The sequence below is a fragment of the Manis pentadactyla genome, chromosome X, assembly GCF_030020395.1.
Source record: "Manis pentadactyla isolate mManPen7 chromosome X, mManPen7.hap1, whole genome shotgun sequence".
Taxonomy (NCBI): Eukaryota; Metazoa; Chordata; class Mammalia; order Pholidota; family Manidae; genus Manis; species Manis pentadactyla.
This window is the reverse complement of record NC_080038.1, coordinates 10,085,253-10,102,053: the sequence shown is the minus strand read 5'-3', so window position 1 is coordinate 10,102,053 and position 16,801 is coordinate 10,085,253. Positions and strand designations below refer to the sequence as shown.

At 41.0% G+C, this 16,801-nt stretch overlaps 1 protein-coding gene across 4 annotated transcripts in view; it reads left to right on the top strand.

Moving 5' to 3' along the window:
* PIR (pirin) overlaps positions 1-16,801 on the top strand; it is a 106,732-nt gene that overhangs the window by 11,325 nt on the left and 78,606 nt on the right. For all 4 annotated transcript variants that reach the window (XM_036912928.2, XM_036912924.2, XM_036912927.2 and 1 more), the window contains exon 3: positions 141-233. In XM_036912928.2, coding sequence (XP_036768823.2) covers positions 141-233 — 93 coding nt within the window. The remainder of the gene's footprint in view (positions 1-140; positions 234-16,801) is intronic.

Here is a 16,801-nt window from a genome sequence, read left to right as displayed (position 1 = left end):
GAAAGCAGTTTTCATTGCAAAGAGTTGCTCATTGGCTATGTAGTGTTTGATGAATTTTGCTAGATGTGTTCGTAACTGTAGCCCCTAGTAGAGTGGCTTAAAAGGCATGTCTAATCTGCTGAATTTTATCTTTATTTCAGTTAAAAAATCTGGATCCGTTTTTACTGTTTGATGAATTTAAAGGCGGTAGGCCAGGTGGATTTCCAGATCACCCACATCGAGGTTTTGAAACGGTAAGTAAAATAATTTAACTGCAAAGGTATGTATTTTTAATTTCCCTCTGTTCTTAAATTCAGTAATCACTTCTAATAGAAAATTTGAAGTTGGAAGCAATGAATAATAGGCAGAAATTAAATTATGAGTTCCGGGCTCTAAACTGGCTACTATAAAATTGTATTCTCTATTTTACAAGAAGTATATTCACATTTAAGTATTTACTCTTTAATGTTCTTTGAATTTGTGCCACTGAAGACATTCCTTTTTGAGTAGTTAATAAAGAGCATGAATGGGCTTCTTAAAATACGTAATTAAAATAATTTATTGGCAATAGAAGAAACAATTTAAGATGTGATTAAATAATTTTATATACTTGTTTCAAGAATATTCAGAAATGTTTAACCTTATGTAATAAAATATTTTATGCCCCAAAGACAATCCAAGAACACTGTTGGTAATTAAACTCAGTTCTAAGGAATTATAGAATCAAGAGGCTGAAATAGAAGATAGCCTAAACATTAGGATTTCAGAACCATACATATATATTTACAAATTTAACTATAAAATTTATAGATTCTGCTAGATGCATATTTTCAGTTTTATGAAAGGAAATAAAATGTGTAATACAATATTATGGCACTTTTCAAGATTCCCATTCTCTACACATATATACATTCTGGAAAAATGTAGGGACAGTTACTAACAAAGTTTAGCCGTCTGCTCTGTACAGAAAGCTATATTCTTAGGTAACAGACTAGGGCTTAGTTTGTTTCTCAAGCCAATTAATTATTGACTGAGTAAATATTTACTGAAGACTGGTGACATGCAGGTGCTGGCCTTGGGCGATCTTTTGTATGATGGGTGTGTGTGCTTGTGTGTTGGGGAGTGTGGGTGGAAGGCAGAGTGGGGGAGGCTAAGGAAGAATGCAGTGTGGTCCCTGCTTGCCTTTGGTATGCAGTCTGGTTAAGGAGGTGAAAGGAACTGGTAAAGAGTTAACCGCAGCAGTGTAAAGGTTGACTAAACCAAGAAGCTGCTGAAAACAGCATGAAGAATCAAGGTAGTTGGGCTGGTCTCCTTTCTTCACTTACCATTTGCCTTCTAGTTATGTTCCCTGTTAACACTTGGGGGTATTGTGCCTTGCTTTACAATAGTAACGAACGCCATTCCTGTAACTTACCCTATACCCGTGCTGGGTTCTCACCGGTTCCCAGAGCATGTCTCCCCACTGTGCCCTTCTGCCTCTGGTTGCCACTCCATCATCCCACTGCTCTGGTGACCATTTTACTAATCCTTCAAGGTCTTTTTGGATAACTCTATCTCCATCACGTCTTCCAGACAATTCCAAGAGGATGCACTTCTCCTTCATTTGGTCCCCATAGCATTATCTTTTTACCAGTCTCATGCACATTAGACCTTTATGATGGCTGCTATCATATTGTGGCTGTAAAGTTAGGCATTGCTGCAACCTCTCCTTCTAAGGCCAAGAGGGCTGTAAATTGCTTCAGCTGAGATAATCCCATACATCTCCATGTTCTACAGGTGGAGAGAACCACCTAGACAGAGACTGGCTGAAGTTAATTGGGTAATAAAAAGAATTTTTGCTGAAGGCGATGAATATTTTAAATAAAATGAATGATGAAACACATTGCTTTCCTTTCCATCATGGAAAGGAAATTCAATTTCCTTTATAAATTACAATTTATAAATTATAAAGTACTCCACTTTACTCTGTGAAGAGTTCATTGGCTCTTTACTTTTTTTTTGCTTTATAAACAAGAGGAATTTATTTCTCACAATTCTGGAGGCTGGGGAATCCAAGGTGCCAAATTTGATGTCTGGTGAGAGCTTACTTCCTTGTTCAAAGACAGCCATCTTTTCACTGATGAAAAGATGAGGGATCTCACCGGTGGCTCTTTACTTTTGAGTAAGAATTTCCTTAAAACTGTAGTTATACTTACAGCTAATCCTCATTATTTGTGGATGCTGTGTTCCTGAATTCACCTCCTAAAATGTATTTGCAAACCCCAAATCCTTACTTGTGGGCTGGAGCCGTCATTTGTGGGCATGCTTGGAGCAGCCCAATGTGCACTTTTGCAGCTGAGGAGAAACAGGGCCACACTCTGCCTTCCTGTTCCAGCTCTCGTACCGTCATCGAGTGTCCTTGAGGTCTTGAGGTCTGTTCAGTGCCACATTTGTCACACTGTTGTGCTTTTTGTGGGTGATTTCACTGTTTAAAATGGCTCCCAAATGTAGTGCTAAAGTGCCATCATCTAGTGTTCTAAAGTGTGAGACTGTGTCTTGATTGATTGATGCAGCTATTGTAGTCAGAGACTCAAGGACACAACTCTGTATTTCCCCAGAGCAGTGGTTCAGTGTTTGCTAGTTCAGTGATCATGGCAACTTTATAAAACATAACTACCACAAGTAACTAGTATAGACAGTTATCAGTTTTCCCCAGGAGTGTAGGTGAGCCAGCTGTCTCTTAAGGTGAATGTTAAAAATCTGCAGTTTAAAACAAGGCCTGCTTGTATGTTCTCATCACCTCCTCCCTGGAACATTTTCTACAGGCTTGTTAGAAATTTTGAAAATGCTAATTAGTATAAAGAACAAAGTTAGAATCACCTGTTACGTTGTCTTGCCATCCAGAAATAGGTGTTGTTATTGTTTCGATGTATTTTCTTCTAGTACTTTTTTCCTGGTATCATGTTACATGTTCTGCATCCTTTTTTTAACCCAACATTATACTGTTAGCATTTTCCCAGTATTTCTCAAAAAACTAATCTTTAATGGCTTCACCAAGCACCTGCTGTGAAGGTTGTACTGTTAGTGGGGCATAGTGTATTTTTCTCAGTTCCTCCGCGACAAAGAATTGAAGGGCAGAGACACAGTAGTGAAGCAAAGTAAACGTTTTATTTAAAGTTACTTAAAGAGAGAAAAAGTGCAGGTGACCTCAGGGAGGAGAGGTGCCCTGAAAAGTCAGAGAGACAAAGTTTAAGGCTATGCACTTAGAAAGTGCAGGCAACCTCAGAGAGACGTGCGCTGAAAGACTGAGAAAAAGTCAAGGTTATGCACTTACAAAGTATGGGTGACCTCAGAGAGACAAGTGCCCCAAAAGGTTGAGGGTTCCCCCTTTAAAGGATTTTTCAGGAATGTGAAAAAGGGCTAGGGGTGCATACTTGTTAAGTGGTCCCCGAATATTTAAAATTAACACAAGAAATTTACTGCTCTGATTTCTCCCTGAGATAGCAGCTTCTTGGTCTGGGAGCATATCAAACAAGACTGCTGGCCTGGCCCCCCAAGGTGGGCTGAGTATCATCTGTTTGCTAAAGAGTAAGTTAAGAATCTTCTTAACTTCTTGTGTTTTAAAATGCAACTTTAGCTTTAAGATGGAGTTTTTCTTGTCTTTATTATGCAGTTTATAGCTGGGCCTTTTAGCAGGCCAAGTAAATCATAAAATGGCATTATCTAATTGACACAATGAAGACATGGGCTGTGCTCAGATACTTTTTCCTTATCTGGGGAATATTCAAACATTTCCAGGCCAAGTTGCTCCTGGCCTTTTGAGCTTTAACTGATTAACTGATTATCTGAGTCTTTAATGGGTTTCTAGTTTTAGCTGATTAACTCTTTGAGTCCCTTGTAGTGGGCTTTATGGCCTTGATTCTCTCTCCACCCCACTCAGAGCTATTTTCCTGCCTAACAGTACCACAGCGATGTATGTGAGGGTTCCTGTTTTCCCTCAGCATCACCAACACACTCTATTTACTCAGCTTTTCTTTATCTTTGCCTTTTGACAAGTGAAAAATTGTCTCACCATAGTTTTAATCTGCATTTCTCTTATCTGAATGAGGTTGATTATCTTCCCATTTTTAAACATTTGTTCACCATACACATTTATATCCTTGGCCAATTTTTTTCTGTTAGATTGCTGATAATATTCTGTGATAGAAGGTCTTTATGTTTTAAGGAAATTAGGACCTTTTCAGTGATAGGAGTTACAAGAGTGTTAAGAGGGATTAGGTTTGTTTTGCATGACAAACCTTTGGATACAAAGCACAGATACAAACCAATAGAAGGAACTTTCTAACATTTCGTTATGCAAAGATAAAATAGGCTCCCTGATCAAAGCGATTTCCTTCTGCCTGGAGAAATACAAGCATGCACCGAATGTTACCATCAACAGTGTTAGCAGCATCAGTGGCCCTCAAAATAGGCTGTGCATGAGGTGAATCAGTGCTGTGCTGGAATAAAATATTAGAGCTTACATTAATTTTTAAAATAAAAATGAAATTATGCTGTCCTAACACATGAATGTAAAAAAAATACATGTTTTGAGTGCATGTTCACATTTTTTAAAACTAATAGTGATACATGATCAAAGAAATGTGGAGCGTATTACTCTACAAAATTCTTACTACCTTGAGGGCGATCTGTGAACCAGGAGTGGTACCCCCCCGGAGTCTCAAGCTCTACATCTGAGCTACAGAATCAAAATCTGCATTTCAAGAACATCCTCGAGTGATTGACATGCACATTAAAATTTGAGGCATGCCCAGCCAGATGATTTTCCAAACTAGAAGTATTATAATTCTATGAGGTAATAACAAGAGCGTGATTTCACTTAGTGGCTAATCGTTTTTTTAAACTGATCTCTTTGGTTTGGATACTTAAATGTATTCTGTTAAAAACTTGCCTGAAAATTGAGGAAGAAGGAAAGCCCAGGAGAGGGAGGCACAGCAGGTGCCACCAGGACAAAGGGGAAAATGCATTCAGTGTGGAGTTTGGACTCTGGGGAACATTGTTTTTGAAAGTCCTGAATAGTTAAGGGTTGAATAATCTTGCAGTTAGCAATTTCCAGTCAGGCCTGATAGCTTGATTTGCTTAGGGCAGCTATAAATGATCAGAAACAAAGAACCATCTGAAAAATCCATGGCCTTTCTTACCCATTCCCTGCCAGAGTTTAGCTCGAAAAAGAAGTACTTCAAGTTCACAAACTCTTGATGAACTCTTCACCTACTCTGAGAAGAAACAGTATTTTGTGCCTTTCAAAGTCATCCTTTAATTTATAGCCTGTGGGCTTACCAGTTTTAGCACTGAAAGGCTCATGTTCCTAGGAACCCCTCAGTCCTGGGGAACCAACGTGGTTGGGCACTCTTACTTACTTAAATTTAAGAACTGTTAGGGGTAAACCATCATGCCTGCTTCACAGGGACATTTAAAAAGTTTTTCACTACAGGCCTCCACAGGTTCTTTTATTTTCTTCAGAACAGACCCATCCTGTTTCCAAGGGCACGCCCATCAGAAATGCCACACTCGTATGTACTGGTTGGCAGCCAGCAGTGTTTGCATGCAATGCCTGAACAATACCCTGGAGAAGAAGGAAAGGTCCTGGTGATTCACACCTAAAGCTTATAACCGGAGTCTAACCTCCCGTCGTCGCCTGCACAGCCTGTTTTTCCTAGCTTGCTGTGTGCATGTTCAAAACCAAACTATTCCATTGTTGAATCAAGGCCGGAAAAAAAACCCAGCTTGATTAAATTCAAAATTCATTTTGGAAAGAAAAAAACTACTCTAGGAAAAATAGGAAAGAAAAGTATTTTCTCAGCATCATGAAGACTTTCTGCTGTGCAATGAACATCCTCTGTCATATTGTCATTGGGCAGCTGCGTCTGGGGAGGTCTCTCCCTGCTCACTAGGTGAAACCTCAACCCAGAGGAGGGAGGGTTCTTGACTCTGAGAAAGAATTCAGGAGCAGGTCTGGCAACTGTAGGTAAGGAAGGAATTCATTAAAGCGAGAGTGGCAGTGAATGGCAGCCCCTGTGCAGGCAGCAGAGAGCAAGGCAGAGCAGAGGGAGGAGAGGGAAGCTCATGGAACTCCTGCTCGGCACAGGGCTGATCCCTTGCCAGCTCCTGAAGCCAGCGTCACCTGGCGTCCAGGACCCACCTGAATCTGCACAGCATGAGAACTAAGCCTCTGGGGATTTGGGGGAGCTGCAGAGCACGGGGTGGAGTGCGATTATGTTCTGAGAACTTCCCAAAGGCAAAGAAAGGTTTTTGGGCAGCAGCTGCTGTCCTATCCGGGTCACCCAGGTGATGGGAACTTGCAAGGCCAAATCGGAGAACTTAGTATCCCTTTCCTACTTGTTTGAAGTAAAACAGAGTGAAGACTTGTGCTTAAATCTAGAAAACTGAACAGAGTATCAAAGATGTTTACCACTGGGAAAAGGGGTTTCTTACTAATCTCCCAAGAGGCTTGGAAGAGTGCGGAGACAAAACCAGTAAGTCGAATAGCAAGAAGGCTTTATTTAAGGCAAAGTACACATTCAGAGAAAGGGGACTGCAGGCAGCTTCAGAGAGGAGGTGCACTTAAATGCTGAGGATTCGTGTCTTTTAAGGACTTCAAGAATGGGGCAAAGGGTGGGGGGTGGGGGCATAGGCTTGACTGGTCTCATGATGTCTATTCCTGGGAGAAACATTATGTCATTATCCAGAGTCCTCTAGATATTCTGTAAAGTAAATTTAAGGAATTTATTAATCCTATTTTTCTCTAAGATAGTAGTTACCCTCAAGCAGTGGAAACATACCATTTAGGACTACTTGCCCTTCCTTAAGATAGGGTCTGGTTGTTGGCTAAATACTATAAAATATGTTAGGAATCTTACCTCCTCTAACTCCCTGGTTTTTAAAATGGAATCTCAGCCTTAAGATGGAGTCCCTCCTGTTTTTACTGTACTATTTGTATCTTGGCATTTTTCTTAATAGGCAGGAAAAATTCATCATCATGCTTGTCCCATGTCCTTGCTTTACCTCAATACCCAATAACATCAAGATATCAGACATAATTTTGTTAATTTGAGAAAAAAGGTCAAGAATGTCTACCAGCACCATTACCATTTAATATGGTTCTGGAAGCTTTGAGGCTATTAATAAGGGTTACAGCTATTGGAAGGGAGGAGGAAAAATTATTTACTTCTAGATAATTTGATAACAAAAGAAAACCCCACAGTGGCAGTGTCCAGGTTTGGGCAGTGACGTGATTGGAGGAGGATGGAGGGTACAGGTCTTGTCCGGAAGCTGTGGTTACAGTGCAGGCACATGGATTTTAGCTTATGCGTTCATTTTTCAAGATTTGGAGTGACACTAACAAATTGCAGGGAGGAAGCTAAAGCCACCCTCACCCCCGAGACTCCCCTTGGCATCACCATGCTAAGAATATCAACAAAAACCTCTTAGTAAATGACTGAATTCAATAACTATGCAAAAAATAACCCACCTACCTGCATAAAAGCAATAGCCAGATATAATGCAGGGAACATATCATTCATAAGAACAATAAGAACCCCATATAATGCCAGAGGAGAAAGTTATTCCCCTTTAACCCTGTAATGCTACTGCTAAGAACCCAATAATTTCCTGGGAGAATAAAAACAGAGGAAGAACAAAGGCTTGTTACACAAATGTTTATTCCATTGTAATCTTTAAAAGTTGTGAAAAAGAAAGTAAGAATCCAAAATAATAGGGGGATGATTCTATCTGGAAATTATAAATGGAGAAATTATTATATATCTGGGAGATGGAATATTATGCAAAACTCAAACAAATACTGTGACTAGTTAAAATTTTTCTTAATCATGGACAGTTGAAATCGAGGCTTCTCGGCCTTGGCACTATTGACATATAGGGTGGATCATTCTTTGCTGTGGGGGGCTGTGCATGTAGGATGTTTGGCAGCATCTCTTGCCTCTATTCACTAGCTTCCCCACCTACCTCCAGTAGTGACACGAAAAAATGTCTCCAGATAGTGCCAACTGTCTACTTTGGGGCCGCCAGATTGCCCCCAGTTGGGAACTAGTGGTTGAAATACATGTGTCCATACGACAACATGCTGCACAGCCATTAAGAAGAATGTCACAGCTTGATATATCCTAATATAATGTCCATTATAGTTGGAAAGGCAAGGTCCAGAATTGTTATGGTCTAGTGTAGAATTTGTATAAAAAGCAAAGATTATACCTTCATTCTTTCCTTTAGTGGTTTATTATAAATTTTACTGTGGGGAAGATAGACTCTTTTAATGAATGATACTTCCACAGACTATTACAAAGAAAGGAAAGATGCAAAAAAACCCAAAAAAGAATGATGCAAAGAAAGGAAAATTCATGGTACAGTTCCAAAGGAAGATATAGTGCTTAGAGAGAAAACAGACACATGCAACGAGAGACAGCAGTATGTATTCACGAAGCTTTTAAAAAAAACATTTAGTGGTTTTAGGTTTTCATAAGACCGTGCCGCTGTCACCACTGATTCCAGAACATTTTCATCGCCCCTAAAGAAAGCCCACAGCTCTTAGCAGTCATTCCTCATTCCCACTTCCAACCCCTGGCAGCCACACTTTCTGTCTCTAAGGAGTTGCCTGTCCTGAACATTTCATATAAAAGGACTTCATGCTGTTCGTGGTCTTTTGTGTCTAGCTTCTGTTACTTAGCATGATGTTTTCAAGGTTCATCCACGTTGTAGCTTGTAGCAGAACTCCATTCCTCTCTATGGCCGAACCATCTTCCATTGTATAGATATGCCATGTTTTGTTTATCTAGTCGTCTGTTGCTGGGTATCCAGGTTATTTCCACTTACACCTTGATTGTTGGGTATGCCTGCTTAAAATTAAAAAGCATACCTTTCTCCACTTCAACATGTTCCCTGACTGAAAGGATATTAAATCTGTGTGTGTGTGTGACAAAGATCTGGGAGGGTTTCAGGGAAAAATTGGCTATTTACTGAAACGTAATGAATAAATTAGATATGACTCTGGACAGGGAAGGAAAAGGTAAAGAACATGTGTTGGAATATATTTGAAACAGTGACTAGTTTAGACAGATTAAAAATGGGATGTATAGGGTGGGGTGGGATCTAAAGCTGTGGGTTGGGCCTTCAAAGCCAAGCTGCAGCTCTACTTACATGAATGGCCAGCATTTTATATCCTGAAACTCCAAGTTAACACACTCGCTCTAAGTTAGAATCATCTTTAGTCTGAAAGTCTGGCATTTAGACTGTCTATGTCAGTGGTTTTCAACTGGAGGTGATTTTGTCCATAGAGGGTTGTGGCAATTTCTGGAGCCATTTCTGGTTATACCAACTGGAGGGAACTACTGCCATCTAGTGGGTAGAGGCCAGGAATGCTGCTAAACGTCTTCGAGTACACAGGACAGCCCCCCACAGCAATGAGACCCTGTCTTTGTCAACAAGCATAGGTCACAAGAGGGAAAGTAGCGGTTTAACCGAAATATTCTTCGAAAGTAGTCCAAATAAGTTCCCAACAAATTTCCCTATCCGCCCCACCCCTACCCTATTACAACTGCAAACACAAACCATGCAAGTCTGAGAGACTACATTCCTAGAGGTCTTAAGTAGACAAATTGGAGGGGTTTTGTAACAAACCATTCATTAAATATGGTTTTATGTCACCAAATGTAAAATAATGCTTCCTAAGTGAAACTAAGAATAAGTCCAAAATAAATAAACATAGATCATTACATGATAAAAAGCTTCTTGCACATCTTGGACACTATTAGCAAAGCTGCTTCAGCGTCATCCCTCAGTTGACTCTTTTAAAATGAAGTGCCTGCCTGACCAGGCCGGATTAAACCTGAAGGAGATACGCTCTGCAATAATATTAGCTCCAGCTTTATGAGAAGCTTCACAAGCTTTCAGTGCATTACCTCTAAGCCTCTTTCCAACTCTGAGCCCCGTATTTTACAGATGAGGAAACAGAGGCTGGGAGAAGTGGTGACATGTTAAAAAGACAAAATTCAACCGAGTTAAGTTTGAAGATCTACTTGGTTTGTTAAACAATTCCAAGACTCAGGCAGCTTCCCCTCTACTTGCTAGATGGGTTTTATAGATGGGAGGGTGGGGGCAATTATTAGCCAAAGAAAATACAGGATTCTTACAGGGCAGGACATCTTCCTTTTGGGGGAAGGGAGTGGCAGGGCTTTTATCATGCAGATTGCCTTACTAGTGCTGATCTGGAAATTTCAGATTGACTTCAAAGGTCACAATGCTGAGATAGGGTGAAACTATAATCAGGTCTCGGATTGCTGTTAAGGGGGCAGGTGGTTACGGGTTGAGTTCGTTCTACTTGGTCCTTGTCTCCGCTGCAAGAAATAATTGAAAGGCAGAGACGCAGCAAAGCAGAGTGAAAGCTTTATTTATACACTCTAAGGGGACAAAGGCCCCGAACTTTTAGGCAGAAGGCCTGTCTATATATTGCATTCTGGCTGGGAGGCGCCTCTTTGACTGACAGGGTGGGGTCTGATCAACGGGTCCATCTGTATAGCCGTCCCTCTCAGTGAGCGTGGCACCTCCCTGCAAAGCCTTTGTTGTCTCCACATGGGACCCCTTCCCTGGGCAGAATTTGGGCGGCTTTTCCTTTGAACCTTATCTTCTTTCCAGCTGCTCATGTCTATCTTACCACCTAACAAAATGACTCTATTTGGGGATTGTTTCTCTTTTAACACTTGGTCAAGCTCACGCAGCCCATACAAGGCAGGATTGGGCGGGCCCGCCTGACCCCAAGCCCACGCTTGTCCACTCTGCCAGGCTCCTACTCCTTCAGGAACAGAGTTCCCTTTCTGTACATCTGATACTGTCTCGGTGCATTGCCACATTAACGCTGTTAGAAATAGTGCCATAGATGACACAGGTGACACCGAGCCCCAAACTGTGAACACCTCATACTCACTGTGCTACTCACTCACTGTGGGACACAATGCTTTCATGGTTCAGGGATCCAAATTTTCCTGCTTGTAAGTGCAAAGTAGTGTTCTCACTTCTCTTAACTTCCTGTATAATGAAGAAATGGATTAGGTTGATTAAGTGCTTGCATATTTGAGGACAATCATTTAATTTCTTGTGTTCAACAAGGGACCATTCATCATCTAGTAATAACATGATAATTAACAAAATCATGCTTTAACTGCTTGTGACCCTTTATTACAACCGAAGAATTCTTACCCTCCTTCTGTTTAGTTTTATGTCCTCCATCTCAGCTTTTCCCCAATATTTCGATCTTTCATGGACCAGCTGGGGAGGCTGCCTCCTACCTGAATTACCCTTTATCCCTCCAGATTCTTCCTTGGCCAAATTATCTGTGTTTTCACTGAGACTGGTTGGACAGCTCTGCTCTTGAGCATTCACTTCTCTTATCTGACTGTTTCAGTAGTGTCCCCGCTGCTGGAGCGGTAGCTTCCTGACAGTAGGGAAGGGATGATCCGCCCTGTGCCTTTTGGTTGATTTCTACCTTCCCATTTTTGAGTTTGTGATGACATTTTCACTTATGCAAGTCAAAATGAAAGAGATTAAAAATTATTCCAAAATTAAAAGTTTATTAGAAAAGACAAAAGAAAGAAAAAATTGGCTTCCCTGTATCAGAACCCTGTATTAGAAAATGCTTTATTGCTTCCTGAAGCCCCTGTGGCCTAGTAACATCAAGTATAATGAACACATTCACTGAAAGTTTGACCAGTTAAGTCCCTACAGTGAATTGTATCAGGGAATAATAATAATGAAGCCATTAAAAGGTATCTGCTGCTTAATTAAATTAGATAGTGTTGTAATGAAATGTTAGCAAGGTCTTAAAACAGGAGGGAAATTGACATCACTCCCTTAAGCCTCTCTCTGTGTCTGAGCCCTTTGAGCCCCAGACCTGCCTGGGACCCCTTCATTCTTAGATGTCTGCCTTGGCAGGGAAATGTCCCTCTACACCACAGTACAGCTCATCCCTTGATGACTAGATGGCCACCTGCCACATGGACACATGGTCTTTAAGCAGAGACACCACACGCCACTAAGAAGACGTACTTAATTTTCAGCAGTCTGAGCACACAGCATTAGGATCAGCAGAGGGCACTCTTAAGCAACAATACTTGCAACTGCCCACTCCCCACCCCCACCCCCGGGTGCAGACAGACTCTTTTATATGAGGGAAATTTGGTAATCATAGAGGTTGGCAAACCATTCTCTTGAGGCTCCTTCACTATAACTTGGGAAATAAAACAGTAGACATGAACACCTTGACCACAGTTTTACAAGAGGTAAGTGGTATCGGCCAAGAAGCTGGCCTGATGGTTGCCTGGGGAAGCCAGCAGTTGTTTGTCTGAAGAGATTCCCCAAAAGGTTGAATCCTGAGTGGGGTTTGAAGAGGAAGGGCAGGCAGTCCTGGCCCTAGTGTTCTAGAAGCAGCTGGCAGGTTCTCAGGGTGTCTGCAATTTAGCCTACCTGACTAGTTGGATTTGGGAATATGATCATCTTAGAACTTTGATGTGCATGTCTAGAATTTTACTCAGAGTGAAAGGAAAATTAATTGATAGGGGAGACTTTTGAGAATGGGAGCAATGAAAAAATATAAAAGGAAAATTGCCTGTAAGTTGTTTTTTTCTGTGGTTAGACATTGTTGGGTAGAACTCTCAAGGGTCTACATGAGAGAAGGATCCCACAGTGGGAAAAATTGCAATATTTCCAGTGTCTTTCACTTGGCCTTAGTGCATCTCCATATCAATAGATATTTCCAGGGGGTGGAGAGAAGTAGTTCATCTCCATGTCTGTAGGTGATTAGAAAGTGGGTGGAGAGCTAGCTCACACCTGGACTGAAGAGGTTTGGTGGGGTCTTTGTAACTGGGTAGTGAGAGACAGCAGGAGTAGATGACTGCTTGTAAGCAGTAAATGGATTTCTCCCAGTTTATTTCTCCCTTTGACTGATTTTGGCTTCAAAGGTTTATTTGCCCTGGGCTGGGAACTTATTCCCTCCCACACCCCTGGAATTACACCACAATCACCTTATCTCAGGATCCTGTGGCTGCCTGTCCCTCCATCAGCCTCTTTTCCACCTTACCCTGGAACCATGAGGCCCATTTGCAGCTTTGTGTACAGTGGCACAAAGACCCTTTCTTTGCCAGAAGTGGCCAGTTCACCAGAAGGCCCTGCAGGTGGCAATCCTGGCTGCTCTTGTGACTCCTGTCAGATCTCTCCTGGAAGGTGAGCCCTGGGCTCACAGTGCATAGGTTACTGCTGAGAGGGCATCAGAATTTGTGAGGCACCGTGGGATGGTGGAAAGAGTTTTATTATCAGAGACAGAAAGTGTTAATTTAGGTCCTTGCTCTGCTATTATTAATGTGTAAGCCTAATCACACTAAGCCACAATGCTTTCATCAAGACCATGTAGATAATAATACATTCTCAGGATCAGGTGCTTTGTAGATCCTGAAATGCTGTGCCTATTGAAGATGCTACGATTCATTCATTCATTCAACAAGTCTTCAGTGCCAGCTGTATGCTGCAACCTTTGGGAGGCTACACTGTCTTAGGGAAGACAGACAATAAGTAAATAACCAAATAATTATATGGACAGTGTCCCTTCATGGAAAAGTTAGGAAGAAGAAACAAATTAGGGTGGAAGGATAAAGAACAGATTGACTGATTTGATGGGCTGGTTGGGGGCAGCCTTTCTTAGGTGGTGACATTTGAAGAGAAGCTTAAATGAAGTGAGGAAGCAGACCATGAGACTGGGGGGGTAAATACATGTCAAGAAGCGAATGAGGATCTGAGGGAGGACCCTCTGCCCCAGGAAATGTCAGATGTACAAATTCTAGAACTAACACTTGGTGTGTGTTGGGTACTTTGCACACCTGACCCATTTAGTCCTCAGCACACTTGGTGAGGTCATCTCCTGGGTCTTTGTTGTGCTTGAAGAAACTGAGGCTCTAAAGAAGTTAAAGGACTTCACCCCACATCTCACCCATCGTGAAAGGCAAACCTGAGATTCCAGGAAGGACCAGAAAGCCAGAGCGGTTCCCCTAGGAAGGGCCCCACCAGCAGGGGGCAGCGTCGTAGGCGGCCCCAAAGCATTGGCACCCCTGCAGGGCTGGGGCAGGAAATGACAGTGCAGGACCTGGTAGAACTTTAAAATATTTGGCTGAATACCTAAACCATGTTGGCTATCTTTTCCTTTTCTGCTAAAACCACCTTTTGGGACTTGTGACGGTGTTATGTGGGATTGGGTGAGCTGATTTTCCAGGTTTCTCAGTGATTGCTCTTCATTAAAACAAATCCGTAAAATAGCTTGGGTCCTTTATTGTATGGATTCAAACATTACTCTTTGAGCCCTTGCAGGCCAGCTAGTCACTTCTCTTTTGCAACGTGGTCCCTGCTGGCCTCTCATCAGCCAGGACCTCAACTCCTGTTTTGGTTTTTCTCTTTTTCCAACTCAGCTACCAATAGAAAAAAAGCCACCACTTTAGGGTGAATGGAAATTCAAAGAAACAGTTTTTTCTGTACTATGAACTTCTTGCTTTAAAAAATAAGTCTCACGTGTGTAACACCGAATAAGGTCGTCACACTCTTCCTTCTAAATACCAGGCAGAGAGAAAGAAACACATTTTATCTTGTGCAGTAATTCTTCAGAATGAATTTATAGCTCCTTGAGGTACACCTTTCCTAAGTTTCACATAGCAAGTGACACGTTTCTTTCATTATTGGTGTGGATTTCTGTCCTTTTCCTTCCAAATACAACACACACAGAAATAAGAACTGACAAGGAAGCAGAAAGATTTAGTAAAGACTCATGGAAAATTTATGACTTGAAGAAGGAAAGGACTTCCGGAAGCATGGCAAGTCCTTTATGAGAACGCCTGTTTGAGATTCCAGATTTCTTACTTCATTGACACACGCCACTCTGGAATTTGAACACAACACTCCTGATTCCGTCCACCACCCACGGCAGTTCTCCAGGTGTTTGCGATTATGAATGTCCTAAAAAGTCAGCTGGATTGTATCAACTCTTGAAGTACTGCTTGAGTTAAAAAAAAAAATCCTCAGTAGGCATTAATTTATACTTAAGCACTTACAGCATTTAGCAGAACTCAATGAAAGATAATAGTCAGCAGTTTCCTTGATTTCTGTTTTTTTTCCCCCCCAAAGGCTAAAAGTATAATTTTTCCTTGAAGTAGTAAAAGGTCAACATTATGGATGGACTCAGGAAAGCTTCATTGACCAATCTTCTCTAATTCAGATTTTATAGTATTTAGGATGGGAGAAATGATGCTTACTTTTGTATTACTAGAGAAAGGAGGTCATCCACACACAAAAGTAGAGGAAAAGGAGACATAATATCTGCTCAGTCTTACAGGACCAGGGTTGGGCTTGCTCTCTAAAATAAAATTTGCAAAAAGACAACAAAAAAACCCTCTCCTGGTGTTCATGTAAATTTTCATCTTTAAATGAGTCGTGCTCACCACAATTTACTTTGTACGGTTGCCTGACATCATTTTAGATGATTAGCAGCTTAAAAGCCCCTGCTTGGCTAATTGAAAAATTTGGGGGGATGTAAGGAATATAATTTGAAGGGGACTCCTTTGAGAACCCCCAAAGAGAGCTGGCAGCCCAAGCAGAAGGAAAATTGCCTTTATTATGCAGTTATTGAAATAAAAAATGTATATATAAAAGAAAAGGAAAGCAATTCTAGACATTGCTCTGTCTGGTTTGGCTGGCTGTTTGAAATTCGGAACCTTTTTATTTGTCCTCTTAAGTTTAAGGTTTGTAAGGGGTCCTAAGTGCTTAATTCCTGTTTTGGCATGAGTGCCCTTTATAATAATTCCAGGCCTTTTCCTTCTAGTAACATGAAGTCAGAGCTAGCTGTGAGTTCTCACATGCCACATGGGGTCATTCCTCTCGGATTCTTAGTGTTTTCCCTGATGGCTCATGGCCTTCCTGTCCAGCCCCAGTTTACAAAAAAAGAGAACAAACTCACCAGCATCTCTGCAGAACAAAGCATATTTTCATTCAACTGATGAGTGGCAGCATCTTTATGTTTTTCCAAAATAAAAAGTTTCTGTTGTAAAAAAGTAAACTACTCGTTACAGGAAATCCAAAACATCAGAAAAGTGGAAAGAAGACAATAAAATATACCTGCAGTTCCATTCTCCGGATGGATTTGACCCCTGTGCACATTTGCGTGTGTCCATGTAGGCACCTCCATGCATACTGTAATGTGACTAGATACAGTTTTATGTAAATGAATCTATTTAAATACCTCATTGAATTTGACCCTTTTAAACAAAATTGCTGTCCTGTAACCTGCTTTTCTGAAATAATATTTTACTGTGTCAGTAAACACAGATCCATATAACTTTTAACAGCTGTATAATATTCTCTTGTGTGGCTGTAGCATAATTTAGCTAAGGTATCCTGTTAAGCCCATCATCCAGATTGTTCCTGTCTTTTTGGTATTACAGATTTGTGCAGACATTTTGTAGTCTTGTCTCCTTAGATTTTAATCTTAGAAGTATATTTTTTACATTAAATCCTTAATCCATTTGGAACATGTTTTACATACGGTCAGTCAGTTGTTCCAAAACTTGATTGGAAAATGTGTCCTTGCCCCAACTGATTTGAAATTGCTGTCATCATATATTAATTTCCCACACATACTATAGCAATTTCCCAGGTGGGAGTTTTAGACTTAAAACCTAGTCAGGTTTCTACAAAGAAACAGATCCAAAAGGATATATAGAGATAAATATCTGAGGAGATTTAT